A 26,136-nucleotide genomic window follows, 5' to 3' on the forward strand; every position below is an offset into this window, starting at 1 on the left:
ATACATTTCTATAGGGCCGCACATCGATCGGAATTGCGGACCTGCACTTCCGGGTCTGCAATTTCCGATCCTGAAAAAAATAGAACATGTCCTGTTCTTGTTCAAGAATAGGCATATTCTCTGAGTGCCGGCAATGTGCGGTCCGCAAAATGCGGAACGCACATTGCTGCTCTCCGTGTTTTGCTGGAATGCTGGATCTGGCATTTTTTTCTACAGGTTATGTATTAGGGCCGGATCCGGCATTCATAATACCGCAATGCCGGATCCGTCCATGCGCAGACCGAAAAAAATGTGAAAAAAATAAATGCCGGATCTGTTTTTCCGGATGACACCCGTGAGACGGCATTTCAATGCATTTGTAAGACGGATCAGGATCCTGATCCGTCTGAGAAATGCCATCAGTTGGCATACGTTTTGACGGCAGTCCTGGCAGATTCCTCTGCCCCAAGTGTGAAAGTACCCTAAGGAAGATCAAACATAATGAATTCATTGTATAATTGATCAAATAACTATAGTGAATTAATAAATGTTACGGACAATCAAAGGAAAGTGTATGATAATCGGGGCCTCACTGCCTCAGGTCCCCGGTCACTGAGAGCAGCATACTGTACATGGGAGGCAGGCTGGAGAACGACAACGAAAAAAGATACATAGAACCAATTGGATAAATGATTTTCTCCACAAAATATAAATTAATTCGTGTAAAAGTTTAGTTTTTTTTTCTTTTTTTTTTACAAAGCTGTCCATATCCTTTGAACACTATGCAACCTCACTGGGTTCACATGTTGCAGCGGTTTCAAAAACCGTGGCCATAACGCATCCTTCACCCACCCCCCTTATAAGCGTTAACCCTTCAGCGGCAGGCTCCCGCCCGCGCACCACCTCTCTTTAGCGCCCCCTCTCCCTCTACGTGCGGTACTGCAGCTTACTAACACTTCCGCGCGCTGAGCGGAAAGGAAATGGCAGAGAAACGTCACGTGACAGCTGGGGAACACGTGACTCTTTCATCCCAGACTCTGCCACCCTCTCACGTCCAGTAACTCTGTTCTAGGTTCTTACCAGTGGCGGGCAGGCGGCCGGGGACTGTCTCCTGTGCGGTCTGAGATGCGGCTGAACTGAAGACAGTCGTAAAGCGCGTTGCTGCAAGTTTTGGCGGTACGGACCGGTGCCGGACGTGCGGGTCTTCGCTGACTTTGCTTGCACCTCTTGTAGAAATAATGTGGATATCTGGAACCCATGTCGCACATCTATGAAGAGAGGCAGACGATGATCGCAGCAGGGGATTTGCAGGAGTTTGTTCCTTTTGGCCGTGACCACAGCAAGCAGCACCCCAATGCCCTGAACCTGCAGCTCCGGCAGCTGCAGCCCGCCTCCGAGCTCTGGTCCTCCGACGGGGCCGCGGGCCTGGTGGGATCCCTGCGGGAAGTAACCATCCATGAGAAGCACAAGGTACCCGAGATAAGCGGTGACGGCTGCTTATCCCGCTCCGAGAGAAGTGTCAGCGCATCCCTGGGGGCTGTTCACACAAGAGGAGTCCATCCTAGAGCCTGTCACTGCGCAAACCCACAGCATCCTAGGGATCCACACAGATGAGGGGTACCTGTGTTATAGTCCCTTGCAGTCAAAGGGGTATTCCATCACATACGATATGCCCCCATTGTCTGATAGGTGCGGGTCCCACCCCTGGTACCCGCACCTACAAGGAGAACGGAGTTGAGGAGGGTGCGCCGCGCATGCGCTGCCGTCCTCCATTCATTTCTATGGAGCTGCCGAAAATAGCCGAGCCGTCGGCCCTATAGAAATGAATGGGAGCGGTGGCCACGCATGCGCAGTGCGACTCCATTCACTTAAATGGGAGAGGCGGGGAGCTGCGCCTGGTGGTAGACGGACCCGGGGTCCTCCAGCCACAACTCTTCCTGGCTCCGTTCTCCTTGTAGGTGCGGGTCCCAGAGGTGGGACCCGCACCTATCAGACAATGGGGGCATATCCTAGCAATATTCCCCATTGTCCAAGACGAGAACTCCTTTTAAAGGAATTTTCTCTCCTCCTACATCAGTGGCGTCTCTAGCTTTCAAATTTTGGGGGGGCACACTGGGGGCCAGGACAAAAGTAGGGGGGCAGCTATAACAACGATATATTTACACAAGTACGCTTAGAAATGCTGCGATACTTTACCCAATACCTAAAACCGCAACAGGGAAGAAAAGTCCTGCTCTGTGGTTTAAAAAATAAATAAATAAAAAAATCACTCAGATTTCAACATGTCCTAGCTGCCTGTGGATGACACTGCTATGGGGGAGGGGGGGGAATCTGTGGATGATGTGGATGACACATACCGTATATAGCATCTTATGCTATATGCGTCATCCACAGATCCCCCTCTCTATAACAGTGTCATCCACAGATCCCCCTCTCTATAACAGTGTCATCCACAGATCCCCCTCTCTATAACAGTGTCATCCACAGATCTCCCTCCCCGCCACTCACAGGAGTGTACATTTAACATTTCTAAACTGTAATCCATATCCTGCAGTAACTAACTTTAAATCTGGATTCAAGGGCCGCTCATCTCTACTAGTACCTTAACCTTACACCACTTGGCTAGCTTTGGTAACAGGGCCAGGCTACAGCCTTCAGGTACTGCCTGTTAGTTGTTACCGAGCGAGTGCTGATTTCTGCAGGTCAGAGGATACGGATGACAGTTTAGAAGAAATGTACACTCCTGTGAGCGGTCCAGTGGCGGATCCAGAGCCTGGTCTCGGGAGCGGCACTTCCAGATTATTTTCTGTCCACCGCCACAGAACAAGGGTGCTTATAGAACAGACTACACAGTGTAGAGGTATATTGTATATTGTGCGGCACAGTGTAGCGGTATACTGTATATTGTGTGGCACAGTGTAGAGGTATACTGTACATTGTGTGGCTCAGTGTAGCGGTATACTGTACATTGTGGGGCACAGTGTAGCGGTATACTGTACATTGTGGGGCACAGTGTAGAGGTATACTGTACATTGTGGGGCACAGTGTAGGCTATATGTGTATAACAAACATATTTCACATGAACAGTTACTTGGCTTGGCCCTTGGGGATCTCAGGCGCCACTTTACCACATTGGCCGGGGGCTCGGCGGAGCTGATGTTCTGTTTTATCCTAATGAGAAAGATTTCATAATAAGGATTTGGAGAAGGGGCAGAGGGATAGCAGAGCAGAGAGAGGCTGGTGCTAAAGCCCACCATAATGCCCCCCCAATAGAAATAATTCTCCTTATAATGTGACAGTGCAAAAAATACCCCCTTGTAATGCCCCAAGTTGAGCTAATGTCCCCCATAATGTGCCAGTGTAAAATACTGCCCCCAGTAAATCCCCCCATAGTGCTCCTCTCCTCCCTTCCTCCTAGTGCCCCCCATAATGTACCAGTATAAAATGCCCCATATATAGTGCCCCAGTAGATGCCCTCAGTGTCCCCCATAATTTGCAAGTATAAAATACCCCTTCTTAGTGCCCCCCGTAGATGACTCCATAGTACTCCTCTCCCCCCTTCCCCATAGTACCCACCATAATGTGTCCCAGTATAAAATGCTACTGTGCAGAGCCCCCCATATAAAATACCCCTTCTTTGTGGCCTCAGTAGATGACCCTATAGTGCCCCCCATCACGTGCCAGTAACAAGTGCCCCCCCATCACGTGCCAGTAACAAGTGCCCCCCCATCACGTGCCAGTAACAAGTGCCCCCCCATCACGTGCCAGTAACAAGTGCCCCCCCATCACGTGCCAGTAACAAGTGCCCCCCATCACGTGCCAGTAACAAGTGCCCCCCCATCACGTGCCAGTAACAAGTGCCCCCCCATCACGTGCCAGTAACAAGTGCCCCCCCATCACGTGCCAGTAACAAGTGCCCCCCCATCACGTGCCAGTAACAAGTGCCCCCCCATCACGTGCCAGTAACAAGTGCCCCCCCATCACGTGCCAGTAACAAGTGCCCCCCCATCACGTGCCAGTAACAAGTGCCCCCCCATCACGTGCCAGTAACAAGTGCCCCCCCATCACGTGCCAGTAACAAGTGCCCCCCCATCACGGGCCAGTAACAAGTGCCCCCCCATCACGGGCCAGTAACAAGTGCCCCCCCCGTAACGGGCCAGTAACAAGTGCCCCCCCCCGTAACGGGCCAGTAACAAGTGCCCCCCCCCCGTAACGGGCCAGTAACAAGTGCCCCCCCCCCGTAACGGGCCAGTAACAAGTGCCCCCCCCCCCCGTAACGGGCCAGTAACAAGTGCCCCCCCCCCCCGTAACGGGCCAGTAACAAGTGCCCCCCCCCCCGTAACGGGCCAGTAACAAGTGCCCCCCCCCCCGTAACGGGCCAGTAACAAGTGCCCCCCCCCCCGTAACGGGCCAGTAACAAGTGCCCCCCCCCCGTAACGGGCCAGTAACAAGTGCCCCCCCCCGTAACGGGCCAGTAACAAGTGCCCCCCCCCCGTAACGGGCCAGTAACAAGTGCCCCCCCCCCGTAACGGGCCAGTAACAAGTGCCCCCCCCCCCCCCGTAACGGGCCAGTAACAAGTGCCCCCCCCCCCCCCGTAACGGGCCAGTAACAAGTGCCCCCCCCCCCCCCGTAACGGGCCAGTAACAAGTGCCCCCCCCCCCCGTAACGGGCCAGTAACCAAGTGCCCCCCCCCCCCCCGTAACGGGCCAGTAACAAGTGCCCCCCCCCCCCCGTAACGGGCCAGTAACAAGTGCCCCCCCCCCCCCCCGTAACGGGCCAGTAACAAGTGCCCCCCCCCCCCCCCGTAACGGGCCAGTAACAAGTGCCCCCCCCGTAACGGGCCAGTAACAAGTGCCCCCCCCCCCCCCCCCGTAACGGGCCAGTAACAAGTGCCCCCCCCCCCCCCGTAACGGGCCAGTAACAAGTGCCCCCCCCCCCCCCGTAACGGGCCAGTAACAAGGGCCCCCCCATAATGGGCCAGTAACAAGGGCCCCCCCTATAAAATGCTACTGTGCAGAGCCCCCCATATAAAATACCCCTTCTTTGTGGCCTCAGTAGATGACCCTATAGTGCCCCCCATCACGTGCCAGTAACAAGTGCCCCCCATCACGTGCCAGTAACAAGTGCCCCCCATCACGTGCCAGTAACAAGTGCCCCCCATCACGTGCCAGTAACAAGTGCCCCCCCATCACGTGCCAGTAACAAGTGCCCCCCCATCACGTGCCAGTAACAAGTGCCCCCCCATCACGTGCCAGTAACAAGTGCCCCCCCATCACGTGCCAGTAACAAGTGCCCCCCCGTAACGTGCCAGTAACAAGTGCCCCCCCGTAACGTGCCAGTAACAAGTGCCCCCCCGTAACGTGCCAGTAACAAGTGCCCCCCCGTAACGTGCCAGTAACAAGTGCCCCCCCCCCCGTAACGTGCCAGTAACAAGTGCCCCCCCCCCCCCCCGTAACGGGCCAGTAACAAGTGCCCCCCCCCCCCGTAACGGGCCAGTAACAAGTGCCCCCCCACCCCGTAACGGGCCAGTAACAAGTGCCCCCCCCCCCGTAACGGGCCAGTAACAAGTGCCCCCCCCCCCCCCGTAACGGGCCAGTAACAAGTGCCCCCCCGTAACGGGCCAGTAACAAGTGCCCCCCCCCCCCGTAACGGGCCAGTAACAAGTGCCCCCCCCCCCCCCCCCCGTAACGGGCCAGTAACAAGGGCCCCCCCATAACGGGCCAGTAACAAGCTGACCCCCCCCCCCTCCCCCCCCCAATGTGCCAGTAACACTGTTGTAAAAAATAAAATAAAATCATACTTACCTCCATGTCAGCGATGCGATGCAGGCCTCTTCTGGCCTGTGTCCCGCGCTGTTTGGCTCAGGCGGCGCGATTACGTCATCGCGCCGCCTGCGGCCTCTGATAGGCTGCCGGCACTAGGCCGGCAGCCTATCAGAGAAAGGGGAAGGGACACGCCTCTCCCTCCCCTGCACCGCCGCAGCACACAGGCCAGCAGATGACTATGGAGATGAGCGCAATAGAAGCGCTCATCTCCCTGGCTGTGCCCGACTGCGGCGGCTCACTTGGGGGGGCACAGCATGATGTAGGGGGGCCGTGGCCCCCCCACTGGCGACGCCACTGTCCTACATTAAGGCCCCTTTCACACGAGTGAGTTTTCAGCGCAGGTACGGCGTGTGAAGTGAACACATAGCACCCGCACTGAATCCTAACCCAAACATTTCAATGGGTCTGTTCACTCATCAGTTCTGCGTTGCGTGAGAATCGCAGCAGGTTCTATATTCTAGAAGTGAATGGGGCTTCAGTGGAAAAACGCATTGCATCCGCAAGCAAGTCCGGATGCAATGCGCTTTTCACTGATGGTTGCTAGGAGATGTTGTTTGTAAACCTTCAGGGTTTTTTTTATCACACGCGTGAAAAACGCATAAAAACTGATTGCACCCGTGTGGAAAAAAACTGTACGCAATCGTAGACAAAACTGACTAAAATTGCAAAATGGTGCGAGTTTCCGGAGCCAATCCATCTCGTTCGTGTGAAAGGGGCCTAAGGCTACATTCACACAACGTTCCTTTGACGGCCGTCACATTTCATTCTATGGGGCTAGTGAATAGCAGCCATCGTAATATAGGACGTGTCCTCTATTTGGCCTTTTTCATAGCCAGACGACCCTAGTGACATCAGTGCAACAGCCTGTCACCACTCCTGACATGCCTGTTTTACTAGCTCCCTGCATTCCCCATGTAATAATAATTCTGTAAAATCTATTCTTATGGCTCTATGTTGTGCTATTCCTTTATTATTACTACTAGAAGTTATGAACTAATTGCTATTAGCCTTCAGTAAGGGTACAGAGGGGTGTTACCCAGTAGGGGGGGGTGTACCTGCACCTGAAAATGGCAGCACTGATTGGAGTCAGTCTGTGCAGAAACGCCTGTACCCTTACTGAAGGCTAATAGCAATTCATTCATAACTTCTAGCAGTAGTAATAAAGGAATGGCACAACTAAGGCTACTTTCACACTGGCTTTTTTGGTTAGGGCATGACTGCTGGGAGCCACTATGGGGGGCATTATGACTGCTGGGAGCCACTATGGGGGGGTCATTTATTTCTTCTGGAGGCCACTATGAGGGGGGGGGGGGTGACATTTATTTCTTCTGGAGGCCACTATGGGGGGGGGTCATTATTACTTCTGGGGGCCCAGTATAGGGGACATTAGTACTCCTGTAAGAGCCCCGGCTCCATTCGATGGAGGTAAACATAGAGCGGGTCCGCATGAAGACCCCACACAGAAACTGTAGCGCAGCGGTTTCTGATGTGCGCTATGTGGAGGAGTTCCTTGCAGGTAAAATCCCATGTGTGAACCTACCCTAAGAAGGAAATGTCACCAGGCTCTGATCTCCTAGGACAGGGTTATGGACTATGGACTACAGTGAAATGCCAAGATTTTTTTTTTCCCTCCAGAATGTGACAGAATAAAGCCTGTGTGAAATGAGGGGCACCCAGGGGTGCAGCGTTGCGGTGATGCAGTTGTGTAGCCTCACTTTTCTTACTCTGGTCCTCAGGAAAGTTGGCAGCTGCGGAGGGGTGTTGGTGACCCCAGTGAAGACGTGGAGTATGATGAAGAGCTCTATGTTGCTGGGAACATGGTCATCTGGAGCAAAGGAAGTAAACTCCACGCGTCTGCAGTGTATAAAGCCTTCACCGTAGACAGCCCGGTTGTCCAGGTACTTCACAATGAGATTATTTCTTCATGTCGGTCATTGTGGGTTCTGACTAGACGTCCATTAAACCACTCTAGGTCTCTGCTCGCTTCCTCCACGTCGGTTGCTTTGTAGTAGGTTTTTGTTCTTCCCTTTTGTACCAAAATTTAAATTTGGTCTGAAAGGAGACGTTTTTGGCAAAGCCCATATCATCAAAGAAAAATGTACCACGACCTCTGTGGTCAGGTGACATAATGTCAGAGAAGCAACCCGCCACCATGCCTGTCCTGGAAGGGTATGGATTTTATTTTAAGTATTCTCGCAGTTATGTTGTCGGGGTGTCCCTTTTAGGGCATGTTCACAAGTAGCATACATGGTGGATTTTCTGCTGCGTGTCTAAGGCCTCCTGCACACGACTCATTTGTTTCAATGGGTCAGCAAAAAAATGATGATAGTTCATCCGTTTGTGTTCCGCATCCGTTGTCCGTGTTTCCCTTCAACAAAAAAAATAGTGCATGTCCTACTTTTTTCATATTTGCGGACAAGGATAGGCATTTATTACAAGGGATCTGTGGAAAAAAACTGATCCTCCCCAAAAAACCGATGCTACATCGGTGTTTTCTTTCTTTTTTTTTTTGCGGCCGCACAATTTGCATGCATGAGGCCTAACATGGATGTTATTTTAGTAAATCTCATCTACCCGGTGTGGAAAAATCTGCAGCATAAAATGACTGCTATGATGAAATGTATAATGCAATACATTCAGTCGCATGCAAAATCTTTGTCAGGCCTGCTCGTAACATACACTGGCTGTGCCCTTAATGTGATCAGTTCTTCTCAAACACAGAGACCTGTAAGTGGTGCGGATCAGTGCCTGGTGACCGCTTTAAAAAAAAAAATCCTGAACTCAGCATGGGGCAATGTCTGCTATCTGGTTTCATAAGGGTACGACCACACGGTGGGTGCGGCAGTGGCCTCTAATTGAACAAATGAAAACGGCACTGTTTAGTCAGTCTGCATTGTTAACCCCTTCAGTACCGAGACACTTTTCACCTTAAATCCCAGGCCGTTTTTTTTGCCAATCCGATATGTCACTTTATGTGGTAATAACTCTGGAACGCTTTTACTTATCCAAGCCATTCAGAGATTGTTTTCTCGTGACAGTCATAAACTTGAGTCAATATATTTCACCTTTATTTATGAAAAAAATCCCAAATTTACCAAAAATGTTGAAAAATTCGCAATTTTAAAAATTTCTATTTCTCTGCCTTTAAAATAGTGATACCTCATAAAATATTTATTACTTAACATTCCCCATATGTCTACTTTATGTTGGCATTAGGGTTGTTTCTATACTAAAATTTTGATTCGGTTTTCATACCATAAAAAAGTATTGTGATACTCGATCCCATCCCCCCAAAAAAACACCAAAAAAAGCTGCGTGCATTGCGCATTTTATGGAACCTCCGGCCCGTAATCGAACAGTCTAATGTATCCTATTTTTTTTTTTGGGGGGTGGGGTGGGGGGGGGAGGTGACTAATAAAAATGGCGAATCATTCAGGTTTTTTTTTTTTTTTTCCCTGCTACAGCATTCACCGCATAGGAGATTTTTTTAAAAATATTTTAACCCCTTCACTACTGAGCCACTTTTCACCTTAAATCCCAGGCCGATTTTTGCAAATCTGACGTGTGACTTATCCAGGCCATTCTGAGGCTGTTTTCTCGTCACATATTGTACTTCATGACGGTGGTAAAATTGAGTCAAAATTTTTTCATTTTTATTTATAAAAAATACCAAATTTACCCCAAAATTAGCAATTTCCATTTTTCTAATTTTATAATGAATAGCAATAACTCCAAAAATAGTTATTTTATATTCCCCATATATCTACTTCATGTTTGGATAATTTTGTAAATGACATTTTATTTTTTGGGGATGTTACAAGTCTTAGAAGTTTAGTAGCAAATCTTGAAATTCTTCAGAAAATTGACAAAACCCACTTTTTAACCGCCTAATGCGTCCTGCGGGCGGCCGGGTTATTCCTCGTAGACGCATCCGTGCGTCATGTCGCGAGAGGCGAGATTTCGCTTGTACGCAACCCTCAGCCCAGAAGTTGATCTACAGCCTGCCAGCAGCGATCATTCGCTGGCAGTCTGTCGATGCGAATAAAATATACTAGAAGTTGGCAGGTGGAAGATGAGTGAGGGAACACAGCCACATTTTTTCACGGCATGAACATGTTTGTTCTCTAGACTCGTCCCTTTCCTGGAAGCTCCTGCCCCTTTTTGTCATGTGTCACGCTCCTTTACAGCATATATGAGCACCAAGTGCTGTGTCTAATGATGCAGCATCTTGGCAACACATGCAGTTAGAGCCCATGGAGGTCTGCCTTCTATCCTCCATGAGTTGTGCAGGATATATTTTAGCTCTTCTGAGAGGCCAAGAGATCTCCCCTTTTTCTGTGAGCCTTCCTCAGCTCAGAAGTTGATCTACAGCCTGAGGACAGGCAGCTCTGTAAGTAGCACCAAGCACTACACTACACCCCCCCCCGGTCACTTATTAACCCCTGATCACCCCATATAGACTCCCTGATCACCCCCCTGTCATTGATCACCCCCCTGTAAGGCTCCATCCACGGATCCGCAAAACACGGACATCGGCAATGTGCTTTCCGCATCTTGCGGACCCGCACATTGCCAGAACTATATAGAAAATGCCTTTTCTTGTCCGCAATTGCGGAGAAGAATAGGACATGTTGTATAGGCGCTACAAAAAACACAGTGTTCGCCCGATCAGGCCTGATCTTGTGCGCACACTTGGCCGTGGCGCTATAATGTTCACTTTTGAGGGGCATGGCGAGTTCATAGAAGATTTTTATTTATTTTTTTGGCACAAGTTAGCGGAAATTTTTTTCTTCTCATATTCCTCTAACTTGTGACAAAAAATTAAATCTTACATGAACTCATCATACCCATCACGGAATCCAAATGCGTAAAAATGCCCTGTGAAATCCTAAAGGTACTCATTGGAATTTGGGTGAGTTCATGTAAAATTTTATTTTTTGTCACAAGTTAGTGAAATATGAGACTTTGTAAGAAAAAAAATTATAAATAAATAAAAAAAAATATCTTTTTCCGCTAACTTGTAACAAAAAATAAAAACTTCCGTGAACTCACTATGCCTATCAGCGAATACCTTAGTGTCAGAAACAGGCGTCGTTCAACTATGGAACAAAAAAGAAGAATGGCGCACCATAGGGTAATAACGTAGAGATTATAGATAAAAAGGTATCTCCACTGGGGAGGCTCACCTGATGGAGTTGTGCTACTTTAGGCACAACTCTAATGTGGACGTGTATCAAATTGCCATGAACTCCTCACAACGGATTGTGTGCAGCCCGGGATGGATGCTTCTGTTCAGGGATGCCTGGAATCCCGCAGAGAGCCAGTGGTTCAGATAAAAGAAAAGGTGTCCCACGGCGCAAAAACCACCCAAGAGTTGGAGTGATATGGGTTGATCATTTATTTGAGCAAGTGGTACAACGCGTTTCGGGGTTTAACCCCTTCTTCAGGTACAATAGGCTTGATGCAAGCCTATTGTACCTGAAGAAGGGGTTAAACCCCGAAACGCGTTGTACCACTTGCTCAAATAAATGATCAACCCATATCACTCCAACTCTTGGGTGGTTTTTGCGCCGTGGGACACCTTTTCTTTTATCTGAGCGAATACCTTAGGGCAGTGATGGCTAACCTTGGCACTCCAGTTGTGGTGAAATTTCGACTCCCAGCATTTATTTCTACAGAGTTCTGAGAGCAGCCAAGCAAGGGGGGCATCTTGGGAGTTGTAGTTTTACCACAGCTGGAGTGCCAAGGTTAGCCATCACTGCCTTAGGGTGTCTACTTTCCGAAATGGGGTCATTTGTGGGGTGTTTCTACTGTCTGGGCATTGTAGAACCTCAGGAAACATGACAGGTGCTCAGAAAGTCAAAGTGCGTAAATAAAATTTTTTCACCATAGTTTGTAAACGCTATAACTTTTACCCAAACCAATAAATATACACTTATTGCATTTTTTTTATTATCAAAGACATGTAGAACAATACATTTAGAGAATTTATATAGAAATGTAGTTTTATTTGAAAAATGTTACAACAGAAAGTGAAAAAAAAATTTTTTGCAAAAGTTTTGGTCAATTTCGATTAATATAAAAAAAAAAAAGTTAAAATGTCAGCAGCAATGAAATACCACCAAATGAAAGCTCTATTAGTGAGAAGAAAAGTAGGTAAAATTAATTTGGGTGGTAAGTTGTATGACTGAGCAATAAACCGTGAAAGTAGTGTAGTGCAGAATTGTAAAAAGTGGTCTGGTCATTAAGGGGGTTTAAGCTAGGGGGGCTGAGGTGGTTAAGGACCATTTCAGGTCTGAAGTCACTTTGTGAGGCTTACGTGATAGAAACCACCCAAAAATGACCCCATTTTAGAAACTGCACCTCTCAAGGTATTCAAAACGGATTTTACAAACTTTGTTAACCCTTTAGGTGTTCTACAAGAATTAATGGAAAGGAAATTTCAGTATTTCACTTTATTGGCAGATTTTCCATTTTAATCAATTTTTCTTTTTCAGCTAACAAAGCAAGGGTTAACAGCCAAACAAAACTCATTATTTTTTGCCCTGATTCCGTAGTGTACGACCACATATGGGGTGTGTTCCTGCAAACTGCTGTATGGGCACACAACAGGGCGCAGAAGGAAAGGAACGCCAGATGGTTTATAGAAGGCAGATTTGGTTGGCTAGTTTTTTGACACCATGTCCCATTTGAAGACCCCCCTGATGCACCCCTAGAGTAGAAATTCCCCCAAGAAGACCCCATTTTGGAAACTACGGGATAATGTTGCAGTTTTCTTGGTATTATTTTAGGGTACATATGATTTTTGGTTGCTCTATATATTACACATTTTGTGAGGCAAGGTAACAAAAATAGGTGTTTTGGCATTTTTTTTTATATATACAATGTTCATCTGACAGGTTCGATCATGTGGTATTTTTATGCAGCAGGTTGTTATCGATGCAACAATACCAACAAACCAAGGTTTTGTTTTACATAATAAAGCATTTTTGGAAAGAAAAAAAAATATGTCTCCATATTCTGAAAGCCATAGTTTTTATTTATTTATTTTTTTACATTTTGGGCGACTGTCTTTTATAGGGGCAAATTTTTCAGTATGAGATGACTGTTTGGTACTATTTTAGGGTGCATATGACTGTTTGAACGTTTGGTATTACACTTTTTGTGATGTAAGGTGACAAAAAATGGCTTTTTTGACACGATAAAAATTGGTAACATATCTGCTGGGGTCTATCTCCCAGAGAATGGGCTGGCAGGACCCTAGGAGCCGGTGGTTGTCCGGGACTTCCACATGGCTCTTGCGGCAGGTGCGTGTGCTACTCCAGGGGAGTGAGGCCACGCGATTCCGGAGTTGAAGGGGAAGCAGTCCCACCGAATCCATCGCATGCGGCCTGAATTCATGAGGAGGACATCTCTTCAAGGTGTGGTTTCCTGTCCTCCAGGACTGTGAAACAAGGAACACCTTATGATGGATTGAACATAGGTTTTACAGCAAATATTTGTGTTATGCAATTGGTATGAATCTGGTTGACTGCTTCAGGGGCCTGGTTGGCTGCCTCGGTGCTTCAGGGGCCTGTAGCGTCTATGCCTCCCTGGTCGGCTGCCTTTTAGTTTATGCCTGGATCGCCTCATGTGCTTATGGAGCTGGTTGCTTCTGCGTTTATGCTTGCTGGGATGACTGCTTCGGATTGTAGCTGTTACTGCTGCTGGGCTTATCTAGAGCAGTCTAGTGTTTGATCAGCTGGCAGCTTCTACAACACTGTCTGCATGGCTTACTGCTTCTGCCGCCATGTCTGCATGTGACCAGCTGTGCTTGAGGTGCCGCCATGTCTCGGTTGCAGTCTACCTTGGTGGCAATGCAGGCAAGGTGGATTAGTTCTGTGACTGTCTGGTTGTCTATTTGTAGTTTCGGTGGTGGGGACTCTAGGGTGTCTGAACGGTCCAGGGGGCTCTTTTGGACCTCTTGCAACAGATCCGTAAGCTCCTCCAGGGGATAGATGCCACGGTAGAGCTCCATCATGGATGCCAGATTGCGAGGAAATTTGGCTTTTTTTTTTTTTTTTTTTTTTTAAGTCTAAAGTTCTTCTGGTAATGTAACAAAGGGCCCCCTGTGGATCTTGGATCAAGGCATCTGTCTCGTAATATGTTCTGCACCAAAGGAATCAGTGTTCAGCAATCATCTTCAGTTTTGATCATTCTTTGTAAAGATAAGTACTTCTCTAAGATGTTTCGTTAAATCTGTTATGATTATTTTGATAAACACTTGATGAGAAACCGATATGAGGTTTCTTTTATAACATTTATGCTGGGTTTTAAGTATAGTGTCTAGTATTAAAATGTCCTAAGTTTGGTATGTTTATTGATCCTCCTCCTCACATTACCTAGGGTAACCAAGGATTGAAGAAAGTCCTCTGCGCTTTTTGATTTCTCAAAGAGTTCACCAGCCAGATGGATTAGGACAGTTATTTCTCTGGCTTACACCTCTTTTGGAAGTTCTCCTGAGAGCACATTCTTACTCGCACAGTCTCTACCTCTTGGGCTGAAAGGGCTAATGTTTTTATTTAGCAAATCTGTAAGGCTGCCACGTGTCTTCTCCTTACACCTTTTACCGTCTCTATCAACTCCAACTAAATTCTGCCTCTGATTTTCTGTTTGTAAGAAAGTTCTGCAAGTGGTGCCCCCCCCACCCATGACGGCACCCTTCCTTATTCCCTCCCTGGTGTTTCATGGTTCTCTGTTTAAGTTGTGCAGGGTGTAGCAAGGAGGAAAAAAATAAATGTATACATAATTAGATAAACTACCCTAGGTTGGAGTCCCTCTCACGCTCTGTGAACAAGGTTCCACCTTTTTATTTTGCTGGTTTCCTTTCTCTGGGGGCGGATCCTCTCTCTGTGGTGCTGTTGTGGGGTCTGGAAAATATGATTACCGGTGACAGTAATCATCATTTCTCGCCCAGTTTCCTTGGGGGACACAGAAGACCTTGGGTATAGCTCATCTCCATAGGAGGCGTGACACTAAGTGAAAACTGTTAAGCCCCTCCTCCACAGCTATACCCTCAGCCTGGAGAGAGAGACTGCCAGTTTTTTGCTTAGTGTCCAAGGAGGCAAGACACTGTTTTCTCCTTTGTTGTTTTAAAATTTTTGATTTTCACTTTTTTCTTTTCTTTTTGTTCCAGAATACGGGACAACAGAGACGCACTAGACCTCTCTGTTTCTCCCGGGGTTGAGCTGCGCCAGTGCCGGTCACGCACTGCTGCCTCCCCCACAGAAGGCAAGGTGGACCAGGGCAGCCCAGCTCCCCTGCATCCCGCCAGCGCAAGGGTCGCCCGCACGCCAAGTCCCTCTTCCAGCGCCCTGCCACTACGGTGCCAGTAGCTGAAGGGGCGACCCTGCTGGAACGGACCGAGGGTGAAGACATCTGTGGTGAGAGAGTGGCTTCTCCAGCTCTACGTCCCCTCCCTCCCCGGTCTCCTGCGTGACTGACCCCCATACTGGTAGCCTATCCGAGCAGAGTGGCTATAGGGTGGCCCTGCTGGACCTAGGGTGGTCCCTGGGGTGCCGCAAGGCGGCAATCTGCTCCCTCTTCCCCGCCATAGATCATACCGCTGGTGCAGGACGCGCGCAAAGAGGGGGCGCTTACCGGTGCGCTGCTCAGGACCTGCTGCGCTCCTGACGGCATGGGTAATCCTGGGCGCCGCAAAAATTTAGTCCAGGCTTCGCGACCTGCTGGCCCGCACCATCCGGTGTTCCTTCCTCGGGCCCCTGACTCTTCCGGGCCGCGGGGTGGGCACCCGCGGTCTGCATTGCATGTGCGCACTATGCTCTAACTAGGCCCGGCCGACCATCCGTCCGGTTGGCCGGACGCCGCAAATTTGGGCCCAGGCATCGCGGCCTGCTGGGCCGCACCTCCACGCTCCTCTCGGGTCCCTGATTCTTCCGGCTGCGGGGTGGGCTCCCGCAGCCGGCATTGGATAGAGCTGTGCTCCAACAGGCCCCGGCCGGCCGTCGGTGCATTCCGGCCGGCCGGGCGCTGCATAGTTTGTTCAGGCTTCGCGGCCTGCCGCGCAATTCCGGCGCTCGGGGTGGGCACCCGCGACCGGTACGGGGGCTCCCGCGGCCGGCTTAGGCCCGGCCGATACTTTAAATACTTGCGGCCCCGGTCAGCCGGGCGACGCTAAAATTTAGGCCCCGAATTCTTCCCGCCTGGAGGTTCCCCCACCCCCAGGGGTTCGCTGCGCCGCCCCCCAGGCCAGATGCCTGTTAACCCTTTGGGTACTGGCCGGCTCCTGAGGGCCTGTACGGCCTGTGCCCCTGTATGGTGGCCGCCCTTTCTGCCTCAGGGAGGCTGTAATATTAATAAATAAAATAAATACAAAAAAAAATAAAAAAATTATAATTTTGTTTTAAATAACTGGACTTGTGGGCTGCGCAGGACGCGGCAGCCTCATCATTCAGTACTGCTGTCTGTATGCATGCCCCCCTCTCTTAGGCGGTGTGTTGTGTTCCCCGGCTGCGGCGCCTCCCAGGCGTTTTCTTGCCCTCTCCCGGGATACGGCGCTGGCCAAGTGCATGCAGATTTTTTTCTGACCAGACTTCGTCACCCACTCCAGTTCTGGTGGCTGCAGGTGCATGACCCTCCTTCCTAGGCGGAATACTGCACTCTCCCTGGCTGCGGCCTGGCCTCATGCATGACCCCCCTTTTCTAGGCGGACTGCTGCACTCTCGCCGGATGCGGTGTTGGCCATATGCACGACCCCCTTCCACAGGCGGGACGTTGCACTCACTGGATTCGCTGCCGACTATGTGCATGAACACTTCCATAGGCGGAATACTGCACTCTCACCGGATACGGTGCTGGCCATGTGCATGAACCCCTTCCATGAGAGGTATACTGCACTCTCCCCGGATAAGGAGGTATACTGCACTTTCCCCGGTTACGGTGCCGGCCATGTGCACGTTCCCCTTCCATAGGCGGAACACTGGATTCGCTGCCGGCCATGTGCATGAAACCTTCCATAGGCGTACTGCACTCTCACCGGATACGGTGCCGGCCGTGTGCGTGAACCCCTTTCATAGGTACACTGCACTCTCACTGGATCCGTTGCAGGCCATCTGCATGACCCCCCCCCCCCCTTTCCGTGGGCGGTGTGCCGCACTCTCACTGGATTCGCTCCCGGCCATGGACATGTCTCCTTTCCTCAGGCGACATACGTACACTCTCATCCATGGCGGCGCTCTCACTGGATGCGATGCTGGCCATGTGCATGACCCCCATTTCTGGGCGGAATACTGCACTCACTGGATGCGTTGCCGGTCATGAGCATGCCCTCTAACTTGGGTGGAATGCTTGCACTCCCATTGGATACGGTGCTGGTCTTGTGCATGGCCCCCCATTATTCCATGGGCGGCATTTTGCACGCTCACGCGATCCACGGCTGTCCTTGTTTATGCTGTGCTGGACTGGTACACGTCCCCCTTCATTGGCTGAGTGGTGCACTCTCGCGACATTCGGTGTTGGGTGGATTTTTGCACAATCACTTAATGATAGAATAACCTGTGCATGCCCCCTTTCACTAAAGTGGACCTTCCTGCGTTCTGCTGGATATGTACGGCCATGGGCATGGCCCCCTTCTGGGCGGAATATGGTATGTCCTACTTTTCCGGAGTAGGTACTGGCCTTGGCATCCTCCCCTTTTTTTGGGCAGGCCTCTGCAGTGTTTGCCAGGTACATTTCCCCCCTTTTCTGGGCGGACTGTTTGCGTTCCATCGCATGCCGTACTAGTCTTGTGCATGACTACCTTTCAGGTTGCACTTTGCACTTCCATTGTTACGGTTGGACTCTGGCTGATCCTTCGCTGAGTGACTATTTTTTGCAGTGAGCGGACTTTCTTGTGCGCTCTATCCGTTGTTTGGGCCGTGTATGCCTTCTCCTCCCATAGGTGGGTTGGCATTCTCTCTGCTTACGGGGCTACTTGTACGTATGCCCCCCTTTATCCTGAGATGTACTTTTTTCTCTTGGGATACGGTGCTTCCAGCAAGCCTTGCACTATTCTCTAAAGAGCTCATTCGGTCCAACTGTGTGAGCCTGAGGTGGTTGTCAACAAACAGCAGATGAATGCCCAATGTATTCAAAGGTATATACCTTTTTTATAAGTAGACGGGCTCTACTTGTTCGTGGTCCCTAGATACGTACCCATTCGTCCTCCCGCGGCATTGCTTCCCTGCGCTCGTGGTCACATGGTCGAGAGTGCTGTTGTCTGCAGTGCCTCTCGAATTCTTCGTTGGCTCTGGCAGGACTGCGGTTCCCTTGCCTGCTGCAATTTCCTCCTCTTCGGATGCAGTGTGGTATGAGTCCTTCCTATTGGCGCCTCTATGCTTCTGTCTGATCTGCTACCAGGTTGGGGCTGCTATTCTCGGGAAGGTCACCCAACTTCTCTTGGGTGCTCGATTACCCAGGTCCGGAGGACCTCCGCCTTGGGTTCTCCAAGGTATTCGCCTTCTGCGAGGCGGTGGACCGGGCGTCTCACAGTGTAGCGGGTTCTGCTTTTGAGCTGTCCTATGGCTTCCCTGTTGCCCACTCCTCCTCCTTTCGGTTGGAGGGTGTTAGGCCGGCCTCTGTCTCCGCCTGCTTTTTTTTTTTTTTTTTTTTTTTGGCTCCCGCTCGGTACGGATCACTCCGATGTGGCTTCCCGCCAGACTTCAGAGGCTGTTCTTTCACTGTCCTCCCCTCTGGGGAGAGCATGGTTGTTCATGTGGATGGTTCCGGTGTTCCTTTTGGCCTCGTACTGTCTCCCTTGTTCACACTGGCTGTATTAGCTGTGTGCCTATTTACAGAGTCTACCGCGTTCTGTCCTCCCGCTGAGTGCAGATTGCGTGGCCCATTCTAAGACTATGGTCCTGCTGTAGACTTACCTTCTCGATAACTTGGGGGGACTACCTTTTCGGTCCAGATTGTCCTTTGATCTCCCACACCGGGGCTGTACAACGTGGTTACATCAGCATGGACTTTTGCCTGTCTTCTCCCGGCATCTGGCGGATCCTTTGGGTTCTTTCCATCTGTCCTTCTGCTCCCCCACTCGGGTGGATACGGGACAACGTTGTTCGAGGGCCGACGGGGCTAGTTTTGTCGACCCTTCTGCCCGTGTTACTGGTCTGCGCCTGATCACATTGGGTTTTCGCCCGCTTGCCAGGCGGGTTCGCTACTGTCCACTCCTGGCTGTGTTTCGTCCAGGATCTGTCGTAAGACTTAGGGTTTTTTGTCTGGGGTTCTGTGGGAAGCGGTGCATTCCCCTCTCTGAATTTCTCTCCCCATGGTTCTGTCTTTTACTTGCGGTGTCAAGTGTCGGCGCTGTTCTTCCTCTTCCAGCGTTCCCGGCCCTCTGGGCCTGCCATGACCTTCTTCCTCGTAGTGGCTCTTTGGTTCCTCTGTACTGTCCTTCGGTACCGCCCTGGGGACTGTATACTGAGCTCTCGGCGCTCCGATCTTGTCCTTGGGGCCGTTACAGAGGTTCTCTCTACCCCTTCTGTCCTGTACGGTTGTGTTCTGTATCAGTCGTGTCTCTGACGGGTGCCGGAATGGCCCCTTTTTTTGTTACGAGCCTTCTGTCTTTTCCAGGACAGGGCTGTTCTACATCCCGTTTTCTTCCTTCCTTCCTTCTGAAGGTGGTGTTTGCCTTTCGCTTCAACACCTCTCCTATTTGGACGTTGTTTGGGCCTTGCCGTTTTTACTTGGAGATCTCCGACTCTTGTAGACGTTAGGCCTCTTGGGTTTCCAGGAGGTCTGTGCATAGGGTTGACGGACTCCAGGGTGGTTTTCCTCCGCTTGCTCAGATTGGCTATTGCTGAGGTTTCCGCACCAAGGGCAGGATTCTGTCTTGGTGTCACCGTTCATTTCACCAGAGCGGTCGGTGCCTCCTGGGCCGGAGGCATTGGGCTTCGGCCATGCATTTGGGCAAGGCGGCCACAGGTCTACCTTGCACGCCTTGACGAGTTCTACAGGGTGCATGCTCTGACCTTGGCAGATGCTGCCTGCCCCGCCTGGGTTTGCAGGCGGCGGTTCATTGATGCCTTTCGGGTGCTTCGCCTTGGTGCTGTGGTCCCTCCCCCTTTTGGACTGCTTTTGAACGTCCCAAGGTCTTCTGTGTCCCCCAAGGAAACTGGGCGAGAAAACGAGATTTTTGTATAACTTACCAGTAAAATCTCTTTCTCGCTCTTTCCTTGGGGGACACAGCACCCACCCATTCATTGTTTTTTCTCTGTACGGTTTCCGAGTTTTTTGTTACCCGTTGGGTAGTTGGCTTGTTGGTTCCTTGTTGGACTTTGCCTTTTCTCACTGCTTGGACACGCAACTGGCAGTCTCTCTCTCCAGGCTGAGGGTATAGCTGTGGAGGAGGGGCTTAACAGTCTTCACTTAGTGTCACGCCTCCTATGGAGATGAGCTATACCCAAGGTCTTCTGTGTCCCCCAAGGAAAGAGCGAGAAAGAGATTTTACTGGTAAGTTATACAAAAATCTCGTTTTTTCCTGAACGGATACTGACACAATCCGTATCGCTCATGTGAGGCTTTTTACTGGTACCAGTATAGTATATATTTTTTTTTATTTGTTAATTTTTTTTGTTGCCAGTCTTTAACATGTTTAAAGGTAATCATTGAATAAACGTGGTATCTTAGAGATAAATTCATAATTTTTTTTATTTTTTTTGTTTGTTTTTTCCTGCAGGCTCTTTGGTGTGACTTTACTGTATTTGGTACTAAATCCGAAAATGAAGAAAGTAAGTTATAACACAAAAGCAGAGGTTTAGATTGATCCATAAATATGGTATAGTTATTTATATAGTGTGTGTACATATGTGTGTGTCTGTATATATAAATATATTTATTATTGATAACTAGGTATGAGCGAATCGACTCCAGATGAAACATCCGAAATTGATTTGCATAAAACTTCATTCGAATCCTGTACGGAGCAAGCACTCCGTACAGTATTCTAACAAAGTTTTATGCAAATCGACTTCGGATGTTTCATCTGAAGTCGATTCGCTCATACCTATTGATAATTTATCTTCGGGAAAGGTCATGAATATCCGATCACGTGGGGTCTGACTCTTGCTCCCGTTTGATCAGCTGTTGGCTAGCGCATTAGTGCGAGAGCTGTCTACATTGTAATGGCGGTACAGGGCAATTACGGCTTCCTCCCCCATTCACTTGAACGGGACAAATGTGTAATTTCACGGCACTACCACTGCAATGTAGACCACGTGCAGGTGACCATTAAAGAGAACAGTGTCCTTTCTGCTGCAGCTCTCCTTATTACTGCTGGGGGGGGGGGGGGTGTCCTTTCTGCTGATTTTCAATGGGGCTGAAATGTGCTATCCGCATTTGCGGATCCGCACTTCCGTTCCGTGAAAAAATACAACATGTCCTAGTCTTGTCCGCAACGGACAAGAAAAGGCATTTTCTATGAGTGACGGCGATGTGCGGTCCGCAAGATGCGGAACGCACATTGCCGGTGTCTGTGTTTTGCAAAACACATACGGACGTGTGAATGGCTTCTAACAGTAGATACAGCTGGGAGCAGTTAACCCCTTAGTGACCTGCCTGTTTTGGGCCTTAAAAGACCACATTCCACGAACTATAACTAACTTTTCATCATATTCTACACCAGTTTTCTAACTAGAAGAACACTGAAATCTGTCAGCCAGGGGTAGACCTAGATTTCAGCTCAGGTCCACAGACTGTCTGATGCTGTGCCTAATTTACTGTGTGATGAGGCGTATGTCTGGTTATTACAGTGCCGTGCTCTGCCTCCTATTTTTTTTTTTTTTTTTTTAAGTTTTTAGTTTTTCTACTTTTGCAGAATAAAACCCCTCTTTAAAAAAAATAATAATTTGCATCGCCGCATCCCAAGACCCATAGCTTTTTTTATTTTTCGTTCCTTGGAGCTCTGTGGAGACTTTATTTTTTATTTTTATTTTTTTCTGGACGATTTGTAGCACAAACAGGTGTCACTATACAAATTGACTATATTGAATAACTCATTGGCTATAGTACATTTTTAAACACATCAATGGCAGAAATATTCAGATCCAGGTGCTGGTTTGAAAATTTATTTTTTATTTTATTTTTTGTGGGAAAAACCCTTCTAGGGTAATCTACAGTGTAGGTGATAATTAACGGATTGCGGGGAGTTTGACTGATTAAGATCCCCTCTCTGAATGGAGCCGCAATGCGCCTTGATCCACCATTCCATTCTCTCCTATTGCACTGATGTAGATAGCGCTCTCAGGCCCATAGAAATAAATGGAGCAGTGGACCGAAGTGCAATGCAGCTCCATTCAGAGATGACTCTGTGACCATGGTACTCAGGACTGCGGGGTGGTCCCAGCAATCGGACCCCGCACAATGCATTGTTTATCACATATCGTGTAGATAGATTGAAAATATTGTGCGTCCTGCTTTCTCCCATCCTCATGGGTTAGAGCCCCAATAGCAGCTCCTCCACTGATATCTGAAACGTGTAGTCCAGTGTGTGAAAGGGAATGCAGTGTTAGGTCAGTGAGACATTGGGGCTTGTTCTGACTGTTATTCTCCTGCTTCCTAGGTGAAGATAGAGTAGAGAAATGTATCTGTATCCTGCAAAGCTCCTGCATCAATGTCCACAACACAGATGGGAAGGATTATATTGCACCTCTGCCTTTTCAGGTAAGGAAAATGTTTTCTTGTGTGTAAATTTCCAGTGCACCCTCCACTTTCGAGGCTCCGTTCTTGATGTAGGTCCCACTGCTGGGACCCGCACCTATCAGACAATGGAGGCATGTCCTAGCGGTATGCCCCTATTGTCTGAGATGAGAATATTCCTTTAATATTAATATCACAATACAAGTATATTCGTAAAATTTTTGCCACTGTGAAAATGCCATCCTACACTCATTGGTGCCTTCATGGGAAAAAAACTATTGAACTCACGTTTTTGGCTAAAAGTCTGTTCCTAAAACTTAGTAAAAGTATTAAGTTCATGGCCAGCATATAGGCATGGCACTTATGCCTGTGTGCAGTTATCTGCAAAAACGCCAGGATGACTGAAAATCTCCATGGTCCAGATGGCAGCAGACATTTGATAAGTGACCAGATTTGGTGCAGGTGGTGATTAGATGTGCGAGGGTTATGTCTGCATGGGACAGAAATGTAGCGGATTTGCATTCAGCAAAATGGCTGAAATATTAAGAAATTGACTTATGGTGTGGATTGTAAACCAGCAGCACGGGAATTCATGCTGTGGATTTCACCCTTTACAACACATAGGGTAAAGTCTGCGACAGCCACATCTGCAGATTTTTCCTGCAAATGAAGTCCTATGTGGATTTACCATGCATGTCCATCTTAGCTTTTTAATAGAGAGAAGACATCCCACCAGCAGAGAATGCATATGCTATCATTGGAAAGGAAGGGCGGTGGTAGAATGGGTTTGTATTACATACCTGGGGTCATTGGAAATGACAGAGCTGACGTGCTGTCGCATTTCTTACTGTAGTTTACCATCTCCTACCCCATTCTTACATGAAACGAGTGCTGCACCCTAAATATTCCTGGTCATTTGAAAGCTTATATTCTGGACTTAAAGGGGTTATCCCATCTTAGACAATGGGGGCATATCGCTTGGATATGCCCCCATTGTCTGATAGGTGCGGGTCCCACTGCTGGGACCCGCACCTACAAAGAGAGCGGAGAAAGTGGAGGGGGGCGCACTGCGCATGCACAGCCGACCTCCATTCATTTCTATGGAGCCCCCGAAAATAGCCGAAATGAATGGGAATGTTGGCCGCGCATGCGCAGTGCGCTCCCATCTACTTCAGTGGAAGAGGCGAGGAACTGCGCCTGGTGGTGGACGGACCCTGGGAAACCTGGGGTCCTCCAGCCACAACTGTCCCTGGCTCCGTTCTCCTTCTAGATGCTGGTCCCAGAGGTGGGACCCGCACCTATCAGAAAATGGGGGCATATCCCAGCGATATGCCCCCATTGTCTAAGATGGGATAACCCTTTTAAAGATGTGTTCATGAGTGTTGGCGATAGCCGAGCTGTACTCTTATCTCTGGCACTCCCATAGAAATGAATGGAGCAGCGACACATTTATGATCAGTCGCTCCATCCATTTCACGGTGCTATCCTTGTGTTATAACCAGAATACCCACCTTTTAAATACGATAGAAAGAGCTAAGCTCGAGCCCTTTTATTTTAGGTGGAGCAAGCGTGCCATCATTAACCTAAAAAATAATGCAATAAAATTGGTTTTGTTTAAATTGGTTCAGTTTTGACTGTTCCGCAGTAACGCTCAGGAACAGTGGAGTTTTTATGCAGTTTGGCACATCAAGCCAACCAATAGGTGATATAAGGTTAGACAACCTGTCAAGCCGTGCACCAGATTTCATATGTTGCCAGCCACTGCGATATGCGTATTTTTGTGCATCTTTAGACTTGCGTGTAAGTTTATGCTGTCTACATTTTGTCAGGATTAGTCAGTCTGCTCCAGTGAGATCTTACTTTTCCATATAACCGTGTAAACATTTTTATTGCTTTTTGTGTTTTCCTCAGGTTGCTAATGTTTGGCCCACAAAATATGGCTTACTGTTTGAGCGCAACAGCTACTCACATGAAGTGCCACAAAGTCCACCAAGGTATGTGCGCTTATCAATGCTCAAGTATATGAATGTTATGGGCAGAAGTTTAGCCACAATGAACGTTATATAAGGAATTGGTCACTGGAAAGGCATCAGAGTCGGAAGCTGGCGGCATCCCATTATGCCTGTATGCATTAACCCTTAGGATACCAGAGTTTTTTTGTTTTTTGCATTTTCATTTTTCTTCCCACCCAATATTCCTTCAGCCATAACCTTCTTCTTCTTCCTCTTCCTCCTATGCCACCATTTGATATTGCAATGTAGTGGGAAGCAGGGAAAAAAGGGAATTTTTTATTCATCCACCGTTGTACGGTTTTTGTTCCCACGGCCTTCCGTATGAGGCAAAACTGACCCAGGTGCTTCATTCTCTGGGTCAATATGATTACAACAATACCAATATGTATAGGTTTTTATGTCCAAATAGTGTTAAAATAAATGTTAACTTTGAACAAATTTTATTTATTTTTTTACATCACCATATTCTGGCCCCCATAACTTTTTTTTATAGTTATATCTACTGAGCTGTGTGGGGGGGCTACTTTTTTATGGGACAATCCTGTAGTTTTTATTGATACCATTTTGGAGTGTGTTGATGATGTTTATGGTATATTTTTTGTTCATGTATTTATTTTTTGATTATACGGAAAGGGAGGTGATTTAAATATTTTTTAATTTATTTTAATTTCTCGCCCAGTTTCCTTGGGGGACACAGAAGACCTTGGGTATAGCTCATCTCCATAGGAGGCGTGACACTAAGTGAAAACTGTTAAGCCCCTCCTCCACAGCTATACCCTCAGCCTGGAGAGAGAGACTGCCAGTTTTTAGCTTAGTGTCCAAGGAGGCAAGACACTCCCTGCTCTGCAGGGCTGTTTTCTCCTTGTTTAAATTTTAGATTTTTACTTTTTTCTTTCTTTTTTGTTCCAGATCGTCAGGGACAACAGAGACGCACTAGACCTCTCTGTTTCTCCCGGGGTTGAGCTGCGCCAGTGCCGGTCACCGCACTGCTGCCTCCCCCACAGAAGGCAAGGTGGATCAGGGCAGCCTAGCTCCCTTACATCCCGCCAGCGCAAGGGTCGCCCGCACGCCAAGCCCCTCTTCCAGCGTCCTGCCACTACGGTGCCAGTAGCTGAAGGGGCGACCCTGCTGGAATGGACCGAGGGTGAAGACGGCTGTGGTAAGAGAGTGGCTTCTCCAGCCCTACGTCCCCCACCCAATGGTCTCCTGCGTGCCTGACCCCCATACTGGGCCTCTGGACCCTTCCCCTGCTGGACATAGGCATGGGGTGCTGCTGTGCGGCAATCTGCTCCCCTTTTCTCCTGGCCTCATAGGACATGCTGCTAGTGAGGGGACTATATCCTGACCTCTCCGTCTCTGGGTCCCCCCCTGGCATCTGCGCTTCCCCCCATCTCGCCTAATCACATTGGGCTTACCGGAGGGGCAGGACGCTGCAGTGGAGTAAGGAGGACCCCTTACTCTTCCGGCCGGCGGGGTGGGCTCCCGCGGCCAGCGAGCCGCTATTCCGGCCCTCCTGTCTTTTCTGGCGGCGGGGTGGGCTCCCGCGGCCGGCAAAACCGCATTCCGGCCCCTGTTTTTTCCGGCCGGGTGGGCTCCCGCGGCCGGTTTGAACCGCCATTCCGCCTCAGGTCCCGGCGGTATG

General features: G+C 49.1%; 1 protein-coding gene across 1 annotated transcript in view; it reads left to right on the forward strand.

Moving 5' to 3' along the window:
• The first annotated feature begins 994 nt into the window (after nt 1–994).
• Nucleotides 995–26,136, forward strand: part of ANAPC1 (anaphase promoting complex subunit 1) — a 170,184-nt gene continuing 145,042 nt past the window's right edge. The window contains exons 1-5 of the mRNA XM_044292098.1: nt 995–1,449; nt 7,542–7,703; nt 20,525–20,576; nt 22,406–22,506; nt 24,394–24,476. Coding sequence (XP_044148033.1) covers nt 1,237–1,449; nt 7,542–7,703; nt 20,525–20,576; nt 22,406–22,506; nt 24,394–24,476 — 611 coding nt within the window. The 5' untranslated portion in view covers nt 995–1,236. The remainder of the gene's footprint in view (nt 1,450–7,541; nt 7,704–20,524; nt 20,577–22,405; nt 22,507–24,393; nt 24,477–26,136) is intronic.

This window comes from Bufo gargarizans, chromosome 4 (assembly GCF_014858855.1).
Source record: "Bufo gargarizans isolate SCDJY-AF-19 chromosome 4, ASM1485885v1, whole genome shotgun sequence".
NCBI classification, from domain to species: domain Eukaryota; kingdom Metazoa; phylum Chordata; class Amphibia; order Anura; family Bufonidae; genus Bufo; species Bufo gargarizans.